Consider the following 20,043-nt stretch of genomic DNA (forward strand, 5'->3'; position numbering starts at 1 on the left):
AATGGATAAACAGACAAGGGGACTTACAGAGAATCCAGAAATAGTACTACACATGATTTTTATTTAAAACATGCTATTTTAATTCAGTCTGAAAGAGGTGAAGTGGTTTAATCTGGCACAAGTGGAAGATACCCCTATATTACACTACATAGAAAAATATATTCTCAGGAAGAATAAGGATACACCAACACTTTCAAGAAAATCTGGGCAACTACATCTACAGTCTTGGTAAAAACCTTAATCACGCTGTAGGAGGCTAAATAATGGCCTCCAAAGATGTCAGGTCCTAATCTGGAAACTGTCAACGAAATAGAATCTTTGCAGATGTGATTAAATTAAAGGTTTTGAGATGAGGAGATTATCCTGGATTATTTGAGTGAGCCCTAAAGGCAATCGTAGTAGAGATAGGCAGAAGGGACTCTGACACACCCAGAGGAGGAGGGAGTGTGAACACGGAGCAGGCAGATTTGAAGATCCTGGCCTTGAGGACTGGGGTGACATAGCAGCAGGCCAAGGGATGCCAGCAGCTACCAGAAGCTGGAAGGGGTAAGGAGTGTATTCTCCCCTAGAACATGGTGGCTACCCTCTGGAGGGAGCACCCCTCTGCTGACACCTTGGCTTTGGCCCAGTAAAACTAATTTCAGACTTCTGGCTTCCAGAACTGCAAGAGAATAAATTTCTGTTATTTTAAGCCACAGTGTGTGCTAATCTGTTGCACTGGCCACAGAAAACTAATAAACAAGCCAGCTATATAGAAGTAATAAAAGATATATAGAACTATAAAAGTAAAAAAAAATTATAGAGCAAAAGATACCACAAAGTTAATGAAAAACAGTAAAAGTCTGGAATAAATATTTGTTATGCAAATGAGAAACAAAGAGTTAACAGCTGTACCCTACAAAAATAAATTAAAAATTAGTAAGAAAAGGCCAATAGCCCAACCAAACGTGGGCAAAATATAGATTAGACAAGCCTAAGAAGAGCAAGCCTACATGGCTAGCAGACATAAAGAGATGCTTTATGTTGACGAGAGAAGCATGACACAAAGCAATATAGAGATCTCTCTTTGCACTCAAAGAGACAAGAAATAATTTATGAGTGGCAGCATTTACTCTTGTCAACGATTTGGGGAAAGAGTACTCTAACATATTGCTTCCTTCCACACAGGAATCTCACATCTAGAGGCCCATCCCAAAGAAACAAAGGCACCAAAATATGCATGTGCGCTTATGATTATATATCTTAGGTATGCTATCATGATACACACACACACACACACACACACACACACACACACACACAGGATAAAAAGTTTAAATCAGAGTAAAAAGGGACATAAGGACTGATTAAACACTTGATGATACAGTCATGAGAAAACAAGATTTAGCATTTATTTGAAGATACAGTGTCCTTTTTTTTTTTTTTCTTGCAGTACGCGGGCCTCTCACTGTTGTGGCCTCTCTCATTGCGGAGCACAGGCTCCGGACGCGCAGGCTCAGCGGCCATGGCTCACGGGCCCAGCCGCTCCGCGGCATGTGGGATCTTCCTGGACCGGGGCACAAACCCGTGTCCCCTGCATCGGCAGGCGGACTCTCAACCACTGCGCCACCAGGGAAGCCTGATACAGTGTCCTTTTAAAGCAATACACTTGCCTTGACTTTTTTTAAATTTGTGACTTAACAGACAAAACCACACATGCATCAACCCCTCTTGACTCAATTTGTTAGTTCATTTATTTAACCAGTCAGTATTATCTATAAGATTGACCTCTTATTTATTTACTATATTTACTGAAATTTTTTGTTACTATACTTACTGAAAAAAGTTTTCTTCAGTTTAGAACACATACTAAAATTTTCTTATTTACTTATTATATTTACTGAAATACACAAAGTTTGCCAAGGGTATAGATATATTACTTACTTATATATTTTTCAGTGTCAACTTTTACTCTCAAATACCCCCAGGACAAGGAAAAATGTCTTTTGAGCAAATTTATTCAACACATTTGCTGGATGCCTGCTATGCACCACAGACTTTAATAAGTATTGGAGATAAATGATAAATAAGCAAATACAGCAAATGTGTCAGATGATAGGTAAAGGAGGTACAGGCCTAGGGGAAATACAGCAAGGGCCCTAATAACCCAGTCCAAGGCACTCAGGGAAAGTTCCCCCAAAAAGGGGAGGAAAGAAAAAATATTCAGGTGGAGATCTGTGGCAGAGACATAAGTAGGAGCACATCATGAAGGGTCTTGTAAGCCTGGACAAACAGTCTACACCTCACCTGGAAAACAGTGTGGACCTCTGAAGGATTTTACATAGGGAAGGGCATAATCAAATTTTTGTTCTGAAAGAAAACTCTTGACTACAAATTGGAGAAGGACTGGTACAGGGCAAGGCTGCAGGCTGAAAGAGAAATCAGAAGGTTGGTATGTGGTTTGGTGAGAGATGATGTGATCTGAGCTAGTGTCAATGGCAGTCAAAAAGAAAAAAAAAAAAGGAAGGATCTCGGGTATTTATGAGACAGTACAGTGATGAACTGGATGCTTAGGCTTGGGCTGAGGAAAAGAGAAGAGTTGGGGATGGTGGCCAGAGTCCCCAGCTGTTTTCAGAACATGCCGATGGAATATGGAATTCCTTATCTGAAGCCAGAAGATGTTGGCCATTACATCAGTTCACAAATGTCCTGTGGTCATGGATCAATCACAGTTTCGGAACTCAGACCGTGCCACAGACCCAGTAACTTAATTGAGAATATCCACTTTTGGGGTAGCAAGCAATAAGGATTATTCGCTTGATATCAGCAGAGAGTATCTGCTATGTAGGCGTGCAGGCTGCCAGTCCATTCATTAGTCCAGGTTCCATACCATTAAGGGATTTAATTATTTTGAAGAGTTAATCCCCAAGACCTTGCCTAATGATGGTTATTCACAATTATGCACCCCATGGGTATGAAAAAAGCCATCCCTGTCAGGGGCAGATGAAAAGAGATGAATAAGCTCATCATACCCATGAAGGGACAGGAAATAGCAAGGAATTAATATCAGGAGCAGCATGCTTATTACAGGGATCTGGGCAGCTGGATTCCTACAGTACTAGAAAGTAGCTTTAAGGCTGCTCCAGTGTCCAGTCTGGCTGCAAAAGGTGGGTGGACAACGTAATCTTGGCAGTGCATTCAGCAGTACTTGGAAGAGTGTGCATGGCACTGCAGGAGATGGTGGCCTGTGATGTGACTGGGGCAAGGGAGGAGTACCAGGAGGTGCCAAACACTCCAGCTCTTCCACAATCACTTATTCTGAGTGGGCAGAGAGCCCCACACAGAATGGAGGCAGAATTCCTTCACATACTCTCTCCCAGTGGTCCCAGCTTCCCCAGGAAGCAACCATGAGGATTTACTACATTGCTCCCCCAAAACCCCATGGCCTTAAGAAACAGCTCAGACTCTTTAGCCCTCTAATCCTACTTCTGAGAATTGATGCTGAGTGAATGAGCAAAAAGAAGACAATGGTTTGGGGCTTCCCTGGTGGCGCAGGGGTTGAGAGTCCGCCTGCCGATGCAGGGGACACGGGTTTGTGCCCCGGTCCGGGAATATCCCACATGCCGCGGAGCGGCTGGGCCCGTGAGCCATGGCTGCTAAGCCTGCGCGTCCGGAGCTTGTGCTCCACAACGGGACGGGCCACAACAGTGAGAGGCCCGCGTACCGCAAAAAAAAAAAAAAAAAAAAAAGAAATATTTACTGCAGTAGAATTTACTTCTGAAAAAAAGAAATAGCTTAAATGTCCAATAATAGAGAAATATCAAGTTATCTACATTTAATCTGGTGTATATGCTACATTGTATATTATGCAACCAATTTAAAATAATGTTTACCAGGGTTTCTAATAACATGGAAAGATGCTTATGGTGTGACATTAAGTTCAAAATTAAGATACAAATTTCTTTATATGAGCCTATGTATGTAATTATGCATAAAATATCAAACCATTAAAAAATTTTTGTTGATGATCACATGGATGATTTTGTCCTCTTTCATTTCTCTGTAGTTTTCAAATTTTCTATAGTAAGAAGCTATTGGTATTATAATGAGAAAAAAATCCAACCTATTCTTTTTAAAAAAAAGTTCCAAAAACATCAATAGACCATAGGAAATACAGAGCGAATGTCTAGAGAGAAAACAATCAAGCGTATAGGTAAACAAAACTAAGACAACTTTAAAGAAAAGTTATTATTTAATGAAAATAATTGAGAAGAATGTCTTCGGGTTCATGATTTATTCATGTCTATATGATTGGATTCTAAAAGAAGCAAAGAGGTTAAACTCTTGCTAATCATAGTGTTTATGAGTTTATATATGAATGACGATTTTCCTTAGAAATATATTGGAAAGCAAGCAAGAACATAATTAGAATTACTCAACAGATGGGCGAGCAAAAGCATAGAGAAGCAGCAGGAATTCACTAAGAACTGCATTGAGGGAGGACCAGAAGCCACAAGAGTCAGGAGGGCTCTGCTGAGAGCGGAGAGAAAGCTGCACAAACCTGTTCGCTGACAGCTCCTTTCATCACTGCTCTACCACTCTGTATTCTTATCACTGGTTTTTCTGTCTCCCCCACTACTCATTGCTCATTTGATTTTGTGTCCCCAGCAAACAGCACAGTACCTTGATAAATGTTTGTTCAGTAAAGGCACATTCAAAATTAGTCTATGGCCACATTTCAAACAGGAGAATGCTAATTTATAGGCATGTGTCAAGTGTTGATTTTGTGGAACAAAAAAGATACTATTTTGAAAGAAGGGGACAGTCTTTTCATAAGATGACACTATTTTCATGTTGATACTGACCAGGAGTTATTCAGTCTGGAGATGAGAAGGCTGAAGAGAACCTACTGTTTATGTGGAACAGTGAAATAGAAGCTGTCACCCTTTTACATCATCAGTGAGAGAACAACTGGAATAAACAGGATTAAACCGAAACAGGTAAAATTAAGTTGACTAAGCAGAAAGGGACCAACTTGGTTCTATCCTGAAATCTATAAAAATCACACACTGTTTATTAGACTGGGATGGTTTAGAGCAGTAATTCTCAACCCAGGCTGCACAATGGAATCCCCAAGTTATCTTTTAAAAGGTATCAGACCCTAAGCCCCTCTCCAAATATTCTAATTTAACTGATCTGAGGTGAGCTTGGACATAGGTATATTTCAAAGGCTCCCCAGGTGATTCTTACTGGTCGTTATGGCTGAAAGTTGCCATACTGGGACAGAAGGGTAAGAATCTACTTGAAAATATGCACATTTTTCTTTCTCTTTTCTTCACCTAAACTTTGAAGAACCACCTGAATTATTATTCTGGGAAGAATTATCTTAACCTCCTTTAATATAAGTTGAGAACTTGATGGACAGCTGAAAGTTATTCCTGCTGTAAAATGATAAAGTAAATTCCTGTATGGAATTTGAAAGTAAATGTCTTGCACTAGAAAAACAAAAATCAAATGAAAACAGCAACTATCTTTTATGAGCTCCATTATTTGCTGTTTCACAAACTATCTAATCAAATTTACAAAGCAATCAAATGAGACAGGCATTATTAAATCCATTTTATAGATGAGGGAATTGATGATCAGAGGGATTATGACATTTGCCCAGTGTGACCACAACTACTAAACTGCTGGTCATGTCAAATATGGTTGATGCCAAACCTGTGGTCTTTCCACTGTAGCAAATGCCTCCTAGATAGTTTGCCTTTTCCATAAAACCAAGCTTTGAGAACTGAAAATAAAAAAAATAATGGATTCTAAACTGAGCCAAATAACAACAGAGCATTAGTATGTATCCTAATTATGTTCTAATTAATTTATACATGTTTTATTTTTCCCTATAATTCCATAAAAGCACAAAATAGACTATAGGAAGTTTGCCATAATATAGTAAAAATGTATTCAAGTCCTCAGATCTACATCAAAACAAAGGATGAAATGTGCATTTTCCATGTTGTATCATAATATCCTACCTTCTCTGGCTGTCTCACTCCAACCTACTAATTACAATATACCAACCTCTTAATTACAACAGGTTGGAAGAATTTCAATTATTTAAAGGACCCCTCTCCACCAACTATGCTCATCTCCTTTCAGGCAAAATGAAAAGCAGGAACTATTGTGATTTTATTTTTCCTAGGTTACAAAATAGTAATAAAGAAAAGAAATTCTAATTAAATATTATGATGAGGCTGCAACATTTCTGGATACTTTTATCAGACTTTTACATGGAAACGACATTGTCAAAAATAGGATTCTCCCGGGTTCCAGAAATACCCGTGTTGCAGAGTAGATGCTGACCGTTTGCACGATGAATGAGTGTAAAGACTACTTCAGTAGACTTGGAGAGGGAATGGAACAGCAGGGATGGGAAAGAAAGGAAGAGTGGGCTTAGAAGGGCATTGAAGATGGAGAATCAATAAGATGGTGGAGACTGGGAATGAGAAGTACTGGAGTGTGTGGAGTCCTAGCTGACTCCACTAGACTGCAGGCTCCCTGAGGATGGCTAAGAGATATTACAGGTCAAAGTATGAAGTGATAGTAATAGAAAATGTTAACAATATCATTTATGAACAAATCATGAAGATAGCTATGAAACAAACATCACAAGGAAAGGGTTTATAGTTGGCTGAAACAAAATCTCTCTTCTATTGCTTAATCTACATTGATAGTCAGTTAGGAAGAATATTGCTAGGAAGGAATGAGTGGGCTACAAGACAGGGCCTGGAGACCTGAGTCACACAGGGATGCAGCTGCCTAATCAAGGGATGGCAGGATGCATCCCACCAAAGTGAGATCACTGAATGCTGCCTGGCCTTAGGGGACTTCAACTTAAACAAAAACAAGGAGCAAAACACCAACCAACTGACCAACTAACAAAAATCAGAAGTGCCTGTAGGTTGGATAAGATCACATTACTTCCTGCGTATTCAAGATTCAAGATGTCAGTTGTCCAGAGGGATATATGTGTATGCATGTATATATGTATACATAGATAGACAGACGGGTGAGAGCAAGACACTGTGTGTGTGTTTGTGTGTAAAAATTTGTAATAAATAAAAGTTAGAATTCCATATATAATGATAATTTTCCTAATCCTTCTTATCTACCCAGAGTCTCACATTTGTAGAAATTATATTCCTCTTTTAATTTTACATGGTAACCATCTTGGATTCTAGTGTAAAGTACCCAGTAAGAACTCATTATTTGTTACTACAATTAAACTGACTCGAACTAAAGTTGCAGTGTGCACCTAAGTAAGTAAATGTGAATGATAACATTCATGAATTTAACAATAAACACTTACATAGGCACTAAATGGTCAAAGATTGTTCTATACCCTTTACATATATTAACTAATTTAATCTACACAACAACCTATGAGGGTAGATTCTGTTATCACCTTGATTTTGCTGATGAGAAAACTGAGGCACAGAGAGTTTAGCGTCTAGCTCAAAGTCACACAGCTAATAAGTAGATAAAAAGAAATATAAACTATACTCCTGACTCATTTCTATAGTCTGTCCACCACTGACAGTCTGCCTACCACTTACTGTGTAGAGACAGGATCCTGGCTTATGCTTTCCAAAATAACCTCTTGGATCACTGAACTTTCAAACATGCTAGTTACTAAACTGAGCAAATACTGTTCAATTTTAAAAATCATAATTTTTCAAAATTAAACAATTGTGATGTATCATCCACTGGTAATCGTGGCTCACTGTAGACCAGTAACTAATTGATTTCATATAAATACATCTCTTTAAGATTCAGTTGTTGTAGCTCATTCATTATTTTATTTGGTTTCTTCCAATGAACTCATAGAGAATAGGACTTTTTTGCTCAGTGAATTAGGTAGCTCTACTAAGAAGCCTTTGTCAAATCATATTTCCTGGCTTTTCCTAAAGAGTCTTGATTTCATAAATCTCCGTCATTTTATCCCATAAATTAGCAATCAAGTTGTCCTAGAAATTCAATGTTTCAGGGTCTAAACTCATCATTCGGACAGAAAGAAACAAAACCCTTAGCCCAACCATGCCTTTTGATTAAATATGAAAATATAATTTCCATGGAACTGTAGACCTCACTAGCCCTTAACATGACTGTGATCCAGAACAAGGTCACTGCCCAGTTTCTTTCAGCACAGAAGGAAACAACCACAAAAAGATTAACAACACCCAGGGCGAAGTAGGAAAAACAAGATGAGTTTTTCAGAGCGGGAATTAAAATAGCGACCCTTTGGCAGCACAGATTAAAAGTGCATTTTTAATGAATGTGTCTATTTCCAGGCAAATGAAAAAAAAAAATGTAGGCATTCATCATCCTATTAATAATGACCATAGCTCACTCTTACAAAATGGCATCCGGAGAGGACACAGACATCCAGAGAACACACAGATGTCATGTGCCATGTTTATTTGTGTCCCTTTTCTGCTGAGCTGGGGCCTGCCTGCCACTGGCTATACCATTCCTTGGTGTATTTTGCTTACAGCTGCAATATGATAAGTAGATGGGCTGCTTTTCAGTTATAATTCCTACTTATTTATTTACCATTTATGGTTTCCGTTTAGGACTTTTCAGGCTCTGTTGGTTTAGAAGTCTGTTAGAATAGTCCTGTTTGACTATTGTGCCTCTCAAAATAAAAGTATTTTCTTTTAAAAATATATTAATGGAAAATAAGCTATGAACCTGAGCCAATTTTCTGAAACATCTTTTAAAAATTTTAATTAGCTCACTTGAGTAATTACAGTGTGAATTTCATTTTCTTAACATTCTTTTTTCTGTGTGCAATAAGTCAATCAATGACTATATCCCAATATTTATGAGGGCTTGGTAAAAATAAAAACATGCTCCAAGGTCCAAAGATTAGCCATCCAAAATTTGAAAGGTTGGGTAAAGTCTTTAATTTCCTATTTCCATTTGAAAGATAAAATCAGGTAAAATTTAAATCAAATAGGCTTTCAGCCAGTACCTTCCTTGGTAGAAATGGTAAAACTTGATGGCCTGGAGAGAACAGGATATGAATCTTTAAAGTGTACCTGAAGAGAAAAAGCTGGCAGCAAGGACCTGCTTTCTTTTTTCCATTCCTGATCTCTGTACAATTACCCCTATGGTGTGGTGAGAGGGCGGGAAGGAGTGAGCCAGGCTCTTGAAAAATAATCTCTGAAGGCCCAAGACATGTGGTATTTAGACAAGTTCTTCTGGGCCATTGAAACCTAAGTCCTTTTGCAAACACTGCTCTAGGGCTTGAAGGTCAGGGAGGGGAGATGGGAAATGGAGCAAACCAGGCACCAAGCACTCTCCTCCACACGCTTGTTCTTTCTTTAAAGACTACACTCCATGCCTGGTATTCAACTAGTGGCAGTCACTTGGCCACCAGTGGACCAGAGGAAGAGGACAGGAGAAAGGTTACTGTCTTGTTGAAGTTGCAACCCTCCGAACTCCGCTGTCAACCTCCCCCCTCCCTCCTGCTCACCACTCCTTCCAGGATATGGTACTCAGGGCCAAGAGCAGACAGGAGTAGGGAGAGCTGTTCATGAGAGATGGGTCTCACATCCTGCTTGAGTCCGTTTAATTTCCTAAGCAGGTAAAGCCCCTCTATCCTTCATGTCTGCAAATGCAGCTCTTTCCTTGTAAAGAGGCAAAGTGAAATTAGCTCAAAACTCTGAAGAAAACCAACTGGTGTTAAACTGTAAAGGAGCCTGGTGCTGTTAGGGGAATGAGAGGCAGCAAAAAGCCATCGCTGGTGGGCGCAGAATGACCCTACTGGAAGATATCAGTTCACACTGGGGTCTCCTCCTAAAGGACTGCTGGGTGAGTTCAGTAATAGCCAGGTTACTGACAGCAAATTGAAAAATTCCATTTCTTGGCAGTAGGCCAGCTGTTAGAGAGTGACTTGAATTAAGCTAAGTGTTACCTTCTTTCTGCCTGTGTAACATCGACCTTAATTCACTCTAAAGCCATGCAACTGACAAATACTTTTTCCCTGACCAAACTCTAGCAAGGATCCTCTGAGTCTACTTCTCTACCAGCCCTCAACCTTGGCCTATAAAGACTGTAGACTCTCAACACAAATCATTTCATCCACCCTGCTCTGCCCTACCTCTGTCTCTCCTCCCCCATTAAAAGGCTTGAACAAACACTAACATGGTTTCTAACAGCTCAAGGCCACATCTCTAGGATGACCTTAGCCCCCATTAAAGTGCCTGCCTAAGAAAGCTCAAGATTGCCAAAGAATAGGCTGTTCTGCCAACACCTGAAGATAGGCCCCTGTCTCCCAGCCTATGTGGGAGGGTAGGAGCCTAACTTGGAAAAGCACCAGCTAGCAATCCCAGATGGGGTTCACACATGGACCATTTTTTATAAATTTCTACTTCCCTGACCCTGTTCAGGCCCCTGTCACGCCCTTCCATCTCCCTCATTCTTCCTATATAAAGTACCCGGGCATCTCTGTACAAATCTAAGTTGAGTTCCCTTCACCTGGACCTCTTCCCTACTGCAACAGTATTACTGATTAAAATCTGTCCTGACCACTTTAACTAGCATCCAGCTTTGTTTATCTTTCCATTCAACAAATATTTACTACTGAACAAATATTTACTGAACACCCAGTATGCGTCAAGCACCATGCTAGACACTGTTAGGCAAAACAGACCTAGAGCCTCACGCATCCATTTCATCACTGCCCTGTGAGCAGTACTGAATACTGACCATGATGTGACTTCAGGAACCGTGACGCAGAAAGGCTGTGCCATTCTCTGATGACCCATCTTCTCCCAGAGTCTGAACACCAGGAGGGTTTGCTGGGCTCAGAGAGCAAGAGGTCAGAATGGTTTGGTTCAGCTCTTTTCAAAGGTTTGTGAGTATACAAACCACCTGGGAATTTGGCTGCCAACAATTCCTCCCATTCCTGTACATGTATGTTCGTCCTGGAGTCTCTTGTCCCTCCAGTGATTGTGGCCTGGCCATGTGACTTTTTCAGACTAACAGAATGTAGCAAAGTAAAGTTCTGGGAGCCCAGGAATTAAGAGGTCTTGTAGTTTTCATTTTCACTCTCCTGGGATCCAGCTGCCTTATAAAAAGATTGGGTTAGATTACTGAATGATGAGTGTCCACATGCAGAGAATGAGATGTGCCCAGCCCTCAGGCAGTCCAGCTTCAGCTACCCTCCCACCTAAACACAACCTCATAAGTAATCCCAGCCAGCACTACTGAAGCAAAAGAACTGTCAACCAAGTCACAGAATCATAGGAAATAATAATGAATGCGTTTTGGAGTTGTTTGTTATACCACAATAAAAAATTAAATAGAAACGACTGTTGCGAAAACTTAAAGCATGTGGCATTGTCTCTGGGACTCGGTGGTGGTAGGGGCTGGAATCTCATTCTGTTACTCAAGGCTGGAAGAACAGTGAAGAAATTGCTTTTGAGGCCTTGAGAAAGTAATGGTAGAAAGTTTGGCAACGCTACTGCCTGCTGTAAAGTAGGAGATAGAAAATATGACTAGTGGATTTGGAGATCTGGCTAAGGAGATTGTTCAGGCAGATTATCAATCAAAGTTTTGGTGGTATATGATAAGAAGAAACTATTTCATTTTCATGCAGAATTTTGAGAGAAATGTAGAAAATCTAGGACAGTCTCTCAATTGAGCAAAAACATTCTCAAAATGAGAAATGACCTCAGGGTAAGGATCAAATCAAAGCTGTGGCTGTGCGATTCCATGTTGAGACCTCTGAAGGATTAAAAGTGATGGTGGTGGTGGGCTGCCTCTCAAAAGGGCTCCTGGAAAATTCAAGGGTGAGGTTCCGAAGCATCTTGAGTCACAGTGCAAAGTAGAAAAAGACCACCTGTGAGTTTTTTGTGGTGTGGCCTTTTGCTAATAGAGTGGATTATAACTGGATACATAGAAAGTCTACAGAAGTTTTTAAGGGGTTGTTCCATTTTGGACTAAAAAAGGACAGAGGTGGTTTAAAATGAAAAGAGGTCTCTGGGGCTTCAGATTTCTACTGGTAGAAAGCCAACCAAGAAAATAAGTCTGAAGCAAGCACAGGCTATTTCTTATGAAAAAGAAAGAAAAACACAGAGGGTGGAGCAAAGAGTTTCTGAGAACGGCAGATTAGGAAAGCACCCCCAGGAAGCAGAACTAGATCCCAGTCTAGAGACATTCCCTGTTCTCCAAGTTCGGAAAACTGGTGATGTGTGCCAGGTTGGCTTTTAAAACTGCTGTGGGTTCAATGACTAATTTGTGCTCTCTACTTCCCCCTTTTGAATAGAAGTATCTATCGTGGTTATCTCATCTCTATTTTGCCATTGTATGTTGGGGGTGTGCATTGGGGGGCATGTATCTTGTCTTTTTAGTTCACAGGTTTCCAAATCAAGAGAAGCCCTCATGAGGAGTCCTATTCAGATCCTGTTCTGATGCAGATGAAGAAATCCTAGACTTTGAGCCTTTTCTGTAATGGGATACAAGTTTTGGGGGATGAGAAGTGCATTTTGTATGTGGGAGAGACAGATGGATTGCTGTGGCCAGAGTGCACTGTGGTATATAATTTCCAAAGATGCCTGCCAACAATTCTCCACATTCCCATATGGATGCTACCCCTCTCATCTTGGATTTGTGACTTGCTTTGACCAATAGAATAGGGTGGAAGCAATTGGGATTCTAGAGCTCAGGTCTTAAGAGGTCTCACAGTTTCTGCTTTTGCCCTTTTAGGATATAACCACAGGTAAATAATTCAAGCCGCTTTACTGAATGATGACAGATACATACAGAGAGAGAGAAGTCCAGCCAGCTGCTAGACATTCCAGCCATCTGAGGTAAGATGCTCCTATGTGAGGAGTCATCTTGCACCCTCCAGCCCCAGGTAGGCCACCTCAGCCAACACTATTTAGATCAGAGACAAGTTCTCTGACAAACGCTGCCCAGAATCATGAATACAAAAATAATTGTTATTTTTATAAACCACTAAGTTTTGGGATGATAAGTGCTGCAATAAGTACCTGAAGCACCTGCTTCAGCAGAGGTAGAACAGTGCAGAATATAATTAGTAAAATTATCCAGTTCTTCTTAGTATAGCCTTTATGGGATTTTTGTTTATTTGTACCTATTTTCTAATATCTTTTGACTTTAAAATAGTATAATTGAAGCAAATCAAAGCACCAATGAGGTAATGATTATAGGCTTAATGCCAACACATTTTGTATACAAACAGACAAAATTAATTTTATCCTTGACCCCCCCATAGGACATTTAAGTATAGGGCAATGGTCATATACTTGATAGCTCAGTGCTATCATGGTTGTACCAACATAAAGAAAAACATGTTAAAGATTACCAGGATCGGGGTGGTGGGGGTGGTGGTGTGATGAATTGAGCGATTGGGATTGACATGTATACACTGATGTGTATAAAATTGATGACTAATGAGAACCTGCTGTATAAAAAAATAAATAAATAAAATTCAAAAATTAAAAAAAAAAAAAGATTACCAGGATCATTTTCTTATCTCCAGGACATTTCATTCAGAAATCATTCAGATCATTTAGTCAGTTTTCTAAAGGCCGTTCTTATAACTAGTAAATTTCTTTTTCCTCTTCACTCAAATATGACAGAGTCAAGAATATACAGCTATACCGGGAAGTGTGACTCCACTATTAAAAAAGTTGGCTCTGAGCCACAAAGACAAATTAGGACACCAATTAACCAATTAAATGTCTCAGCAAGCAGTTACGGAATTGAAACTGTAAACATGCAGGTTGTGCAAAGCAGAATTCTGGGGTGTGCCATCAATGGACACCACAAGACACCTCTGAAGTTGTCCGATACAGCAGTGCTGCATAGAGAGCCTCTTGTTTGCAAACATGAGGTGTGATTTTGCCCTTGAAAGCACTGCATTCTAGTAGAAGCTGAGCAACCTACGATTAACAATGGCACATACATATAAATGTAATACTGGACATGAACTATGGGTATAGATAGACTGAAAAAATGAGCTTGAACTTGAGGAGTGGAAGCAAGAATACTGAGTATAAAATGCACATAAGTAAAATTGTCACACACATTAGAGGATGCAGCTTACCTGACATGCTGATGGATGACTGTGGTTGAGATCCCAATGGGAAGATACTATGTCAACAGACTTTTTGGCCATGCTGAGTAAATTCATCCAGCCTTGGAAAAGTGATAAGTGAAATGGTGCATTTTCTGAATAGGTAAGGCCTTCAGGAATATTTTCCACCAGGGCAATTCTTAGAAAAGATTTTGAAAAACAAACAAACAAAATCTAGTCAAATTTGAAGCCACAGATCTTTACACATGCATACAGAGACATCTGAAAAATACTCTTTACTCTTTCTGAATGTATATGTTCCTCATAATTTACATTTTTCAACAAAGGCATTTAACATTTCCCCTATGCTAATCTACTGTGTTCTGAGAGTTTATGTTCAATTTCTCCTCAGTTAGCACTCATATTTCAGAAAATCATGGTATATGTCCCTAATGTCCAGTGCCAAAATAGCCTTGAGAAAAAGTCCAGAGCTTCCCACACAAGCATCTTCCTCTAGTAATATCTCCAGTTTCTAGTACAATGTTGGACATATATTAGAACTAGTTTAGAAACCAAAATATTATGTTTTATTACTACTAGAAAATAAAAATAGTAAATGCTATTACTATTGCTTAAAACCTCTGTTAGTGCTTCCCAGCCTAAGGCATAAAATGATACTAAGAAGGAAATTTAAAAACCGGTCTGTTGGGCTTCCCTGGTGGCACAGTGGTTGAGAGTCCGCCTGCCGATGCAGGGGACACGGGTTCGTGCCCCGGTCCAGGAAGATCCCACATGCCGCGGAGCGGCTGGGCCCGTGAGCCATGGCCCTGAGCCTGCGCGTCCGGAGCCTGTGCTCCGCAACGGGAAGAGGCCACAACAGTGAGAGGCCCGTGTACCACAAAATAATAATAATAATAATAATAAATAAATAAATAAATAAAAACCGGCCTGTTGCAGGGCTTTATTAAAGTTGGAGATAGGGAATATATAAAATAACAGTAATAACCAAGCCCTAAATAAACTACAATCAGCAATAACCTAATAAATGTGTCTTTTCTTTTTATACTTCCTTATTGTTGACAACATATACACTGTGGCTTGCGTTGGTGCTGCAGCTAAGGCTGTGTGATTTTCACTTCTAAGTTAGCCAGGTGACACATAACATTTTAGTTTTTTAAATTTATTTTTAAAATCTTTTTATTTTTATTTTATTTTATTATTACTTTTTAAAATCTGAATACCATGGGCCATCCTTGAAAGGTCACTGGCATGGAAGTTCAATATCTTAGTTCCCTGAGGAGGGAATGAACCTGGGCCCTCAGCAGTGAAAGCTCAGAGTCCTAACCACTAGACTACCAGGGAATTCCCTGACTTTTCTTTTTATAAATTTATTTATTTATTTTTGGATGTGTTGGGTGTTTGTTGCTGCATGTGGGCTTTCTCTAGTTGTGACAAGAGGGGGCTACTCTTTGTTGTGGTGCGCAGGCTTCTCATTGCGGTGGCTTCTCTTGTTGCAGAGCACGGACTCTAGGCACGCGGGCTTCAGTAGTTGTGGCACATGGGCTCAGTAATTGTGGCTCACGGGCTCCAGAGCACAGGCTCAGTAGTTGTGGCGCACTGGCTTAGTTGTTCCGTGGCATGTGGGATCTTCTGGACCAGGGCTCGAACCCATGTCCCCTGAATTGGCAGGTGGATTTTTAACCACTGTGCCACCAGGGAAGTCCCAATAACATTTCAATAAAGGAATAAACAGGGTTTTTTTTTTTTCCAGTTTAAGAAATGTAAATTCTCCTGCAACTCTTGACAAGAAACTCCAAACTCTTATGAAGATAGGGTTAGGGTAAGGGTGTAAGCCCTTCTAGAACAGATCTTTCTATTCAAAGCTATGCATCCCTAGTGCTGGATACATAATTAGGGCTCAAGAAATACCTATAGAATGAATCTCAGCTTCTAATACAGAATCCAGAACTTCTGTTTATTTTAATGAGACTTGTTCCATTTAGCCAATTTTAGAAACAAAAACAATACTCTCAGTAATATGTTTGTGTATTTGATGAATATCATAGCCAAAATGGGGTTGGGTATATGTCTTAGAGACATTCAAAATTTTAGGGTCCAATCATCCAACCACTACCCACAAATGAATTAAATCTGGTTGAGACCTCATGAGCACAGGACAAGCAAGTCATTTACTGTACCTAACACAGAAATGACTATGACAAAACTCCCTAGTCCTCTGGAATTTATAATCTAGTGAAAGAGCCAGTCTCATACGTAATGATTTAAATAGGAGGTAGGCTCTAATAAATGGCAAAACAAGAGTAAGAATTAATTAGATGGATAAGGCACCATCTGAAGTACCACTGGAACATCAGCAGTGAGGAAAAAATAATTAGGTTGGGAGCATCTGGAACTGGAGAAAGTGGGACTTGAAATGAGTCTTCAAAGATATAATTTTTATGGGTCAGCTGGAAGAGAAAGATATTCTAGGTGTATTTGGATACTTGAGAGTTGGTTGGCCAAGGGAAGTGTGAGGTAAGAGAGTCATGGCAGGGGCTTGCCATGGCGGAGAAGACTGGCAGTGTCTGTAGGGACCACACTGTAGAGGTTGTGAACCAGGAAGAGAAGTCTGGACTTAATTTTGATGCTTTTGAGAGCAACCAAGTACATTTTAGGGGTCTAACTCTGACAGCACACATGTATACTACTGGAAGGGAGATGACAATCAGTAGAGGGTAGAGGGTCCATTAAAACTGACGAGGAACACGGGAAAGGGGTGAGCATTGAGAGAGATTATCAAGGGGAAAAAAAAGAAGAGAAAACGAGCCCAAAGCCTAATGTGGGGGGAATGCCTACATTTTTCTGGTTAGTAGAGTGTGAAATGGATGACAAGATTCAGAAGGGACCAAAAGAGAAGCAGGAAGACAAGAGAGGTCCAGGAGAATGCAGTGTTTGGGAAACCAACGAGAGAGAGGGTCAAAAAGGTGGAGAGATCTACTTCAAAACCTTTGAAGGCAACAGACAGAAGTTGAAGTTGGATATTTTAATTCTATCCACACTTAAAGTCCAATTATTTATGTAGATAGAAGGTAGACATAGCATGAATAAATGATCCCAAATAATCAGCAGTTTTAGCCTCCCCTATGACTAAGGAATATGTTTAAAAATCAAACAAAAAAAGAATCCAAGCAAACAAAACAAAAATAGAACATCATTTAACAAACAGAACTAACTAGTTTCAATTTTACTTCAATATAAAAGCCATGCTGAGAAAGACAAAGAAGAATCAAGAAGCCCAGATAAACCAAACATACAAAATAAAGGATATACAGTAATTGTACAGTTGTAGGTGGCTCTGCACCACCCCTTCCTTCATACCACCTACATGGTTTCTGATAGGCATACAATAAGGATTCCCGATTTCTTTCAGAAATCTTTAGACCAGATATTCCTAACCTTGGATCCATGAATAGAATTTAGGGGGACCTATGAGCTTGATCTTTATTTTCCCTCATTTCTAACTGAAATTTAACATTCCTTTCAGTTATGGACATAGGCAAAAAATGACAGGAATATTAAAAGAACCTGTGATTCTGTCACCATTTAGAAAATTTACTAACATCGATCCATCCATTCCTGAGGGTCAGTCCCGGCTGGGACAACATTTTATCTGCCAGTCTGACCCTGATATTAGGTGGAAACTCCGAAAGTTACAATTAGGCCCACAAACCCCGATGCCCCAACTCCTAGAGGTGGCCTTTGGGGTATTTGATAATTGAGATCCAGCTGAGAAGAAGAGAAAACCCGATGTGAAAACACTCAGGCCAGGGCTCAAGTTAAACTGATGGCCATAGCTGTCAGCCATGCCTTGCAACCTCAGGACAAACCAAGGGGGCCAAGGAAGTTTAACCAACCACCTGGAGGTAAAACGAGCAAGGGGAAACGCTTCAAATGCAAGTCAACTGGCCAGTGGGCCCCCAAATGCCAAAAAGAACCCCTTGGTCCATGCCCAGTCTGCAAACAAACAGGTCATTGGAAGTGGGACTGTCCCCAATCCTGAAGGGGAAGGGGGGCTCCTGCTCCTAAGATGGCCATGGATGACTGAGGTGGCCTGGGCATTCTGGGAGCTTCCCCTTCGCGAGATGTCTATCTCCTTCGAGGAGCCCTGGGTGGTCCTTGACGTGGCAGTAAGAAAACCAGTTTTTTAATTGATACGGGGGGCCACTTACTCTGTCCTGATCTCTCACGCTGTGCCTCTTTTCTCCAAAAGCTGTACTGTGACTGGTGTCAAAGGAAAGCCTCACACTTGTTTCTTCATTGGCCTCTCTCTTGTCAATTTGAACAGCATTTGATCTCACACGCCTTTTTAGCTGTGCCTTGAGTGTCCTAACCCACTACTGGGAAGAGACTTTCTGGGCTCCTTCAGAGTCATATTACGGTTAGGAGGACCCGAGCAGCCCCTTTTCTTGATTCTGACTAAGGCAAATCAGCTGGAAGAACAAGGGTCTATTCCCAGTCATATTCTACTCGCAGTTAACCTTCCTTAATTTCCTCGGGACAAAAGAATCCCTGGGAGGCTATAAATGCCCAACCTGTAAAAACTAGCCTTAAGCCAGAAGTCACTCATCCTAACAAGAGACAGTACCCTATAAAGTTGGAAGCAAGAAAGGTTTGCAACTGCCCATAGATCATTTCTTAAAACATGGCCTGTCAGTATCCATGCAAGGCCACTCTTCTGCCAGTTGTTAAGCCAAATGGGGAATACTGTTGCAAGACCTTAGAGCAGTAAATGATGCAGTAGTCCCTATACATCCACTTGTGACCAATCCTTATAATATATTAGTCCAGATTCCTGAAGATGCCAAATGGATTACTGTGCTTGACACAAGGATGCCTTCTTTTGCATCCGAGTTCATCCCTCATCTCAGTATCTGTTTGCCTTTGAGTGGACAAACCCCCACTCGGGCCAAATGCAACAATATACCTGGACAGTATTGCCTCAGGGGTTTCAGGACAGCCCATACTTGTTCTTCCAGGCCCTAGGAAAGGAACTAAGGGAAATATACCTAAAATAAGGGGCCATTCTACAGTATGTAGATGACATACTAATATGTAGCCCCACCATGGAGACCTCAGATCAGAATACCATTAAAGTCCTTAATTTCCTTGGGACCTAGGGCTAGAGGATCTCCCAGAAAAAAGCACAAATCTCAAAGCAGCAAGTTAAATATCTGGGATATATTATAAATCCTGGAAGAAGACAGTTATCTCCAGATAGAAAAGAGGCTACATTAGGCCTAAGCCATGGGCACCAAAAGGAAAATTCTCAAATTACCCAAGGGAACAACAGGGCAGATCGAGAGGCAAAGAAAAGAGCCCTGATGCCCATACCAGGTAGAAACCAACACTGAGAAAATTTGACAAGAAGCCACTTGGCTTCAGCAGACAATCAACCACCAATCCTCACTATCAAATATGGGCAGGGGAACTGAAAACTGGTTCTCTAGTTTGTTCTCTTGAATCCCACAACGTATAAAAGACTTTCTGGCAGGAGGCTGTCATTTTCTTATAACCTTTTCTTTTCAGTCATACTGATCTAGGCCATATTTCGTCTAGTACTCCATTGTCTTCCCTACTGTTGCAAACCTGTGACTAAGACTTTTTGGTCCAAGGAGACCTGGGACCAACAGGTCCAGACCTTCCATTCTAAGAATAGAGAAAATTATTAAACTTTAACCCCGAGATTAACAAAATATACATCCAAGCAGAATGGCTTCTTGGCAGGGGCAACATTGTCTCCCCTGTCTGGTCAACAGTTAAGGAAACCCTCCCAAAGTTAACCTGGTTCTTTCCCTTTCTTGGCACTTTAATGGCTATTGTTCTTCTCCTTTTTAGCCCTTGTTTGTTTAAGCTTTTGATTAAGTTTGTGTCTTTTATGCTCCAACAGTTTAAAGTAA

At 40.5% G+C, this 20,043-nt stretch overlaps 1 protein-coding gene across 2 annotated transcripts in view; it reads right to left on the minus strand.

The window, feature by feature from the left end:
• The window catches only part of PLD5 (phospholipase D family member 5), a 491,284-nt gene that overhangs the window by 191,372 nt on the left and 279,869 nt on the right, over positions 1 to 20,043 (minus strand). Inside the window, exon 3 of one of the 2 annotated variants that reach the window (XM_067729472.1) lies at positions 14,117 to 14,285. In XM_067729472.1, the coding sequence (XP_067585573.1) occupies positions 14,117 to 14,285 (169 nt within the window). Of the gene's footprint in view, positions 1 to 14,116; positions 14,286 to 20,043 lie in introns of those variants that run through there. The other variant, XM_067729473.1, reaches the window with a different exon arrangement.

The sequence above is a fragment of the Pseudorca crassidens genome, chromosome 2 (genome assembly GCF_039906515.1).
Source record: "Pseudorca crassidens isolate mPseCra1 chromosome 2, mPseCra1.hap1, whole genome shotgun sequence".
Taxonomy (NCBI): Eukaryota; Metazoa; Chordata; class Mammalia; order Artiodactyla; family Delphinidae; genus Pseudorca; species Pseudorca crassidens.